We start from the raw sequence: 7937 nt of genomic DNA, 5'->3' as shown, positions 1-7937 counted from the left end.
ACGATTCCTGTCGACAATCACATTTTGAGATCTATCAGTTAGCCAGTTTTTAAACCCATTGAATGGGGGGTGAGGGCGGGAGGGTGTTCATTTCATATCCTTCCAGGGTTTTCTAATCACGGGACCAAGTCAAAGGCCTCACAGACGTCTAAGTCTCGGACATCAGCGCCGTCCCCTTGAGCAACCGGACTTGGCATCTCATCTCCAGACGATTCCAAGTTAATGTGACAGAGAATCAGCCTGAAGCCAACCGTCGGTTCCCCACAGCTCCAACCGGCTGAGCCAACCCCACGCCAGCCCCCCCAGGCTTGGGGAGCCAGGACCCAGACCCCAGCCCTGGACACTGAATCATCAGAGACGTGCCCGCCCGCCCCCCGCTAGGTCACATAATTAGGCTAGTGCTGCCACCCAGTGGCCATGCCCCTAAGTGCAGCCCCAGGGGCGGGGTGGGGGGGGATCCAGTAGTGGGGGGAGGGCTGGGAGCCAGAACTCCTGGGTTCTCTCTCCGGCTCTGGGAGGGGAGTAGGGTCTGGTGGGTTAGAGCAGGGGGGCTGGGAGTCAGGACACCTGGGTTCTCTCCCTGGCTCTGGGAGGGGAGTAGGGTCTGGTGGGTTAGAGCAGGGGGGCTGGGAGTCAGGACGCCTGGGTTCTCTCCCCGGCTCTGGGAGAGGAGTGGGGTCTGGTGGTTGGAGCAGGGCGGTCTGGGAGCCAGGACTCCTGGGTTCTCTCTCCAGCTCTGTCACTGACCTGCTGTGTGACCTAAGCAAACCCACTTTTGCTTGTTGTGCCTCTTTCCCCCCCCCCCCGCACTCATTATCAAATTGGATTGTCAGTGCTTTGAAGGAGGGACTGTCTCTCTGTGTGTGTCTGGGCAGCACCCGGTGCGACGGGGCCCTGATCTCAGTTTCTATCACTCACTGAAGGGACGGATGGATGGAGGGATGGAGTATTTAGATGGAGGGATGGAGGAATGGATGGATGGATGGAGGGATGGAGTATTTAGATGGAGGGATGGAGGAATGGATGGATGGATGGAGGGATGGAGTATTTAGATGGAGGGATGGAGGAATGGAGGGATGGAGGGATGGAGTATTTGGATGGAGGGATGGAGGAATGGATGGATGGATGGAGGGATGGAGTATTTAGATGGATGGATGGAGGAATGGATGGATGGATGGAGGGATGGAGTATTTAGATGGAGGGATGGATGGATGGATGGAGTATTTAGATGGAGGGATGGAGGAATGGAGGGATGGAGGGATGGAGTATTTAGATGGATGGATGGAGGAATGGATGGATGGATGGAGGGATGGAGTATTTAGATGGAGGGATGGATGGATGGATGGAGTATTTAGATGGAGGGATGGAGGAATGGAGGGATGGAGGGATGGAGTATTTAGATGGAGGGATGGAGGAATGGAGGGATGGATGGAGGGATGGAGTATTTAGATGGAGGGATGGAGGAATGGATGGATGGATGGAGGGATGGAGTATTTAGATGGAGGGATGGATGGATGGATGGATGGAGTATTTAGATGGAGGGATGGAGGAATGGAGGGATGGAGGGATGGAGTATTTAGATGGATGGATGGAGGGATGGAGGGATGGAGGGAGGGATGGAGTATTTAGATGGAGGGATGGATGGAGTATTTAGATGGATGAAGAGATGGAGGGATGGATGGTTTGGTTGTAGATCAGCGGATGAATGGAGGGATGGATTCCTAAATTCCTGGATTCCACAACCGGAAAGGACCATTGGGTTCACCTAGTCTGCCCCCGTATAGCCCAGGCCAGAGCCTGTCCCCACCATAATTCCCAGGGCAGAGCTTTCAGAAAAACCTCCCACCTTGATTTCCAAATGGCCAGTGATGGTGAAGCAACCGTGACCCTTGGGAAATTGTTCCCGGGGAAAGTTCCCCTCACTGTACAAAATTCAGGATTTATTTCCACTCTCAGTTTGTCCAGCTTCCACTTCCAGCCACAGGACGGGGTCCCACATTCCTCTGCTGGCCTGACGGGCCCATTTGTAAATCTTTGCTCCCCTGCGTTGGTACTTCAAAGCCTGGGATCAAGTCACCCCTTCATCTTCTTTGCTGCACTAAATAGACCGAGCTGCTGGCCGTTCTCACGCCAGCATCTTGGTGGTTCTTCCCTGAGCCCTCTCCAGTTTATCAAGATCCTTCTTGAACTGTGGGCATCGGAACTGGCTGCAGGATCCCCAGCATCGGTCGCACCAGGGCCAAATCAACAGGTCAAATCACCTCTCGGCACCTACTCGGAATTCCCTTGTTTACATAGGCACCGGCTTCTTCCGGGACCAGGGGGTGCTCAACCCCTGGCTCCAACCCAGGCCCTGCCCCCACCCCATCCCTTCCCTCAAGCTCCCACCCCTGCCCTCTCTTCCCACCCAGTTCCACCCCGTTCCCCCAGCGTGCCCCATCCCCACTCCTCCCCCTCCCTCCCAGAGCCTCCTGCATGCCGCCAAACAGCTGATCGCTGTAGGGAGGGAGGGAGGGGGAGGCACTGATCTGCAAGGCAGCAGGCCGGCGGGAGGTGCTGGTGGGGGGAAGGGGGGAACTGGCTGCCAGTAGGTGCTCAGCACCCACTAATTTTTTCCCGTGGGTGCTCCAGCCCTGGCGCACCCACGGCGTCGCCGGCGCCCGTGCCTGTTCATCCAGCCCAGGATTGCATTAGCTTTTTTGACCACAGTCACACGGAGCTTGTGTGTTCAGCTGATTCTCTGAGTTGCTGCTTCCCAGGAGGGCGAGAGCCGACATTGTTCCCAAATGGATCCATTTACATCTCGCCATATTAAACCCCCTCTTCTTTGCATGCCCCCAGCGCTCTAGAGAGCTCCGTATCGGTGACCTGTCCTGCTTCTTGTTTACCCTTCCTCCAACATTGTCTCACCTTCAGACTTCATCCAGGAGGATTTTGCTTTCCTCCAGCTCACTGATAGAGACGTTAACTCACCTCGGGACAAGCCCCAGTCCCTGCAGGATCCCACTGGAAAGCCACTCGCCCGGCGAGGAGTCTCCGCTGACAGAGACATTGTCAGATCTATCCGTTAGCCGGTCACAAGCCATTAAACGCAGGCAGGGCCGGCTCCAGATTTTTTGCCGCTCCAAGCGGCGAAGAAAGAAAAAAAAAGAAAAGATCAAGCCACGATTGGCGGCACGTCGGTGGCAGCTCTACCGCGCCGCTTCATTCTTCGGTGGCAATTCGGCGGCAATTCCGAGAGGGACTGAGGGACCCACCGCCGAATTGCTGCCGAAGACCTGCATGTGCTGCCCTTTTCCATTGGCCGCCCCAAGCACCTGCTTCCTGCACTGGTGCCTGGAGCCGGCCCTGAATGGCGGCCGAGTAAGTTAATTTTATATCCTTCTAGTTTTTTATCTAAACGTCACGCGGTACCAGGTCAGACACCTCACAGGGATCTAAATCGATGATATCACATTATTGCCTTTAGCAAGCAAACTTGTAATCTCATCCAAAGAGACAATGCGTTAGTCTGACAAGCTCTGTTACGCAGAAACCCACATTGACTGGCATTAGCTCCATTACCCTCCTTTAATTCTTTATTAATCGGTTGCTCAACTATCCTGCCCTGGATCGATGTCCAACTTACAGGCCTACAATTACCCAGGTCGTCCCATTTGCCTTTTTTACAAATTGGCACAACACTGGCTTTCTTCCAGGCCTCTGGAATTTCCCGAACATGCCAAGACTTATAAAAAATCAGCATGAACGGTCCAGGGAACTCCTCAGCTGGCTCTTTTAAAACTCTTGGATGGAAGTTATCTGGACCTGCTGATTTAGAAATGTCTACATTTAATGGACGGCTGGATGGGACGATTAGTGGATGGATGGATGGATGGATGGGTGGATGGATGGTGTGATTAGTGGATGGATGGATGGATGGATGGACGGACGGACAGATGGGTAGTGTGAACAGTGGATGGGTAAATAGATAGATTGATGGATGGACAGGGTGATCCATGGATGGATGAATCGATGAGGTGATTAGTGGATAAATGAAGGATTGATGGATAGATGGATGGTTGGATGGGTAGGGTGGGTGAGTGGAAGGATGGATGGATGGATGGACAGATGGGTAGGGTGAAGAGTCAATGGGTGAATAAATGGATGGATGGATAGGGTGAAGAGAGGATGGATGGATGGGATAATTAGTGGACAGATGGATGGAGGGATGGATGGATGGATGAACCGATGGGTGGCTGGCTAGACAAATGGATGGATGGACAGGTGGGTAGTGTGAACAGTGGATGGGTGAATAGATAGATTGATGGATGGACAGGGTGATCCATGGATGGATGAATCGATGAGGTGGTTAGTGGATAGATGGATGGATTGATGGATAGATGGATGGATGACTGGATAGAGTGAAGAGTGGATGGGTGAATAGATGGATGAACGGATGGGTAGTGTGAAGAGAGGATGGATGGATGGGGTAATTAGTGGACAGATGGATGGAGGGATTTGTGTATAGATTAGTGGATGGATGGATGGATGGATGGGGTGTCTGGCGATGGATGGATGGATGGATGGATGGATGGATGGATGGATGGATGGGGTGTCTGGCGATGGATGGATGGATGGATGGATGGGGTGTCTGGCGATGGATGGATGGGTGGATGGATGGATGGGGTGTCTGGCGATGGATGGATGGATGGATGGATGGGGTGTCTGGCGATGGATGGATGGATGGATGGGGTGTCTGGCGATGGATGGATGGGTGGATGGATGGATGGGGTGTCTGGCGATGGATGGATGGATGGATGGATGGATGGATGGATGGGGTGTCTGGCGATGGATGGATGGATGAACAGATGGGTGGCTGGCTAGACAAATGGGTGGGTCTCCTTTCATCCATCACCCAAACTCTCAGCCGTATCCCCGTCTCTTTCCCCGCTCAGGCCCATGGACAGCACCAACGGCAGCATCCACCCCGACTTCCTCCTGCTGGGGCTTTCCAGCCGCCCCACCCAGGAGCACCTGCTCTTCTCCCTCTTCCTCTGCGTGTACCTCCTCAACCTGCTAGGCAACCTGCTGATCCTGCTGGTGACCCGCTCCGACCCCCGCCTGCGCGGCTCCCCCATGTATTTCTTCCTCAGCCACCTCTCGCTGGTGGACGTCTGCTTCGCCTCCACCACCATGCCCAAGATGCTGGCCAACCTGCGTGCCCGGCGCCAGGGCATCCCGTACACCGGGTGCCTGGTGCAGATGTACTTCTTTGTGGCCTTCGCCATCACCGAGAACTTCCTGCTGGGCGTCATGGCCTTGGACCGCTACCTGGCCATCTGCCGGCCCTTGCGCTACGCCGTCCTCATGAGCCCTCTGCGGCGCCAGGCCCTGGTGGGCTCCTCCTGGCTGCTGGCCCATCTCCACGCCCTGCTGCACACCCTGCTGATGTCCCGGCTCTCCTTCTGCGGCCGCCCCCGCCTCCCGCATTTCTTCTGCGACTTCCAGCCCCTGCTGGCCTTGGCCTGCTCCCGGAAGCGGCTCAACGAGCTACTCAGCCTCTTGGAGGGGGGCGTCCTCGTCATCGGGCCCTTCCTCCTCATCGTCCTCTCCTACGCCCGCATCCTCTGGGCCGTGCTCCGGGTGCCCGAGAGGCGCGGCAAGGCCTTCCAGACCTGCGGTGCCCACCTGGCCGTGGTGGGGCTCTTCTATGGCACGGCCATCAGCGTCTACTTCCGGCCCCTCGCCAGCTACTCCGGGGACAGGGACAAGCTGGCCACAGTCATGTACACCGTGGTCACCCCCACGCTCAACCCCTTCATCTACAGTCTGCGCAACCAGGACATAAAGGCCGCCCTGCGCCAGGGCCTAGACAGGCTAAGGGGGGCGTGGTGGGGCTGGGCTCAGGAGAGGTAGGGCCGAAGGGCAAGCGGGGAGGGCTAGGGCCGGGATAGGGGAGGAGGCAGGTCTCTTTGGGGAATGAGGGGGCGTGTCCCTGTGGGTCGTTGGGAATTCACTCCAGGTTTACTCTGGGCTTCCTCAGAGGACCTTGAGAATTCACTCCAGGTTTACTCTGGGCTTCCTCAGAGGTCCTTGAGAATTCACTCCAGGTTTACTCTGGGCTTCCTCAGAGGTCCTTGAGAATTCACTCCAGGTTTACTCTGGGCTTCCTCAGAGGTCCTTGAGAATTCACTCCAGGTTTACTCTGGGCTTCCTCAGAGGTCCTTGAGAATTCACTCCAGGTTTACTCTGGGCTTCCTCAGAGGTCCTTGAGAATTCACTCCAGGTTTACTCTGGGCTTCCTCAGAGGTCCTTGAGAATTCACTCCAGGTTTACTCTGGGCTTCCTCAGAGGTCCTTGAGAATTCACTCCAGGTTTACTCTGGGCTTACTCAGAGGTCCTTGAGAATTCACTCCAGGTTTACTCTGGGCTTCCTCAGAGGTCGTTGGGAATTCACTCCAGGTTTACTCTGGGCTTCCTCAGAGTTTCATCAGTCTTCACTCAACTTGTTCTGACTTTGCTCGTCCCTTACTCAGAGTTTGCTCTGTCCTTACTCAGCTGTTTTTCCTCAACCCTTTCTGAGAGTTTATCCTGGCCCTAGTCAGGGCTTGTCTATGCAGCAAATGCCTTGCTGGCACTGCTAGTGTCACCCTGGTGAGTTTTTCTGCCAGTATCTGCCACCACCTCCCAAGCGACATTAGCTATGTTGACAGGAACGCTGGTGGGGGACTCTCTCCTGGGAAGCTGGGACCCTGAAAATGATTTTTTTTGGGGGGGTGGGGGATTAGCCAAACAGGAGCTCCCAATGTGACACTGGGGCTGAAAGATCCTGGGATGAGTAAATAGGGGACTGTTGAGTCGGAGCAGAGAGGCGATTTGGCCTCTGGATTTGGCCCCAGGGCAGCTGGTGCTGGGATCTTGCATCCATTTCTGGTGGCCACAGTTCAGGAAGGAGGTTGATCAGTCGGGGAGGGTCAGAGAAGAGCCACGAGAATGATTAACGGGTTAGAAACCCGGCCTGAGAGCGAGAGACTCCGGGAGCTCGGTCTGTTTAGCTGAACAAAGAGACGGTGACGGCGTGACTGGATCCCAGTCTATAAAGACCGACGTGGGGGACAAAGATTTGGTAACAGGCTCTTCGGTCCAGCAGAGGAAGCTCTAACCCGATCCAATGGCTGGAAGTTGAAGCTAGACGAATTCAGACTGGAAATAGGACGTACGGTTTTAATGGGAAGGGAAATGAACCGTCGGGACAATGGGAATCTTTCCATCAACTTAGCAGTGTCTACACTGGGGCTCAGATAGGCTTAACTACGACACACAAGTCTGAATTTTTTCACAGTCCTGAGCAATGTAGTTAGTTCGACCTAACTTTGTAGAGTTTTTCAGTCCTTACTCTGAATTTACTCGGTCCACACCCAGGGTTACTCAGCCCTTACTCTGAATTTTCTCAGTCCACACCCAGGGTTTACTCAACCCTTACTCTGAATTTACTCGGTCCACACTCAGGGTTTACTCAGCCCTTACTCTGAATTTACTCGGTCCACACCCAGGGTTTACTCAGCCCTTACTCTGAATTTACTCGGTCCACACCCAGGGTTACTCAGCCCTTACTCTGAATTTTCTCGGTCCACACCCAGGGTTTACTCAGCCCTTACTCTGAATTTACTCGGTCCACACCCAGGGTTACTCAGCCCTTACTCTGAATTTACTCGGTCCACACCCAGGGTTACTCAGCCCTTACTCTGAATTTACTCGGTCCACACCCAGGGTTACTCAGCCCTTACTCTGAATTTACTCGGTCCACACCCAGGGTTACTCAGCCCTTACTCTGAATTTACTCGGTCCACACCCAGGGTTTACTCAGCCTTTACTCTGAATTTACTTGGTCCACACTCAGGGTTTACTTAGCCCTTACTCTGAATTTACTCTGACCATACCCAGTGCCTGGGTAG

The 7937-nt window shown here is 54.5% G+C and overlaps 1 protein-coding gene across 1 annotated transcript; it reads left to right on the top strand.

Annotated features, from left to right (window-relative positions):
- The first annotated feature begins 4941 nt into the window (after positions 1-4941).
- LOC123350033 (olfactory receptor 1361-like) lies at positions 4942-5898 on the top strand. The gene has a single exon (XM_044988367.1). It carries the CDS (start codon positions 4942-4944, stop codon positions 5896-5898), a length of 957 nt encoding a protein of 318 aa, XP_044844302.1.
- The last annotated feature ends 2039 nt before the right edge of the window (positions 5899-7937 follow it).

This window comes from Mauremys mutica, chromosome 15, assembly GCF_020497125.1.
Source record: "Mauremys mutica isolate MM-2020 ecotype Southern chromosome 15, ASM2049712v1, whole genome shotgun sequence".
Lineage (NCBI taxonomy): Eukaryota > Metazoa > Chordata > Testudines > Geoemydidae > Mauremys > Mauremys mutica.
This window is presented reverse-complemented; position numbering and strand designations above follow the sequence as displayed.

Coding starts and splice junctions, on each gene's coding strand:
- LOC123350033 (XM_044988367.1), top strand. CDS start 4,942: ATGGACAGCACCAACGGCAGCATCCACCCCGACTTCCTCCTGCTGGGG.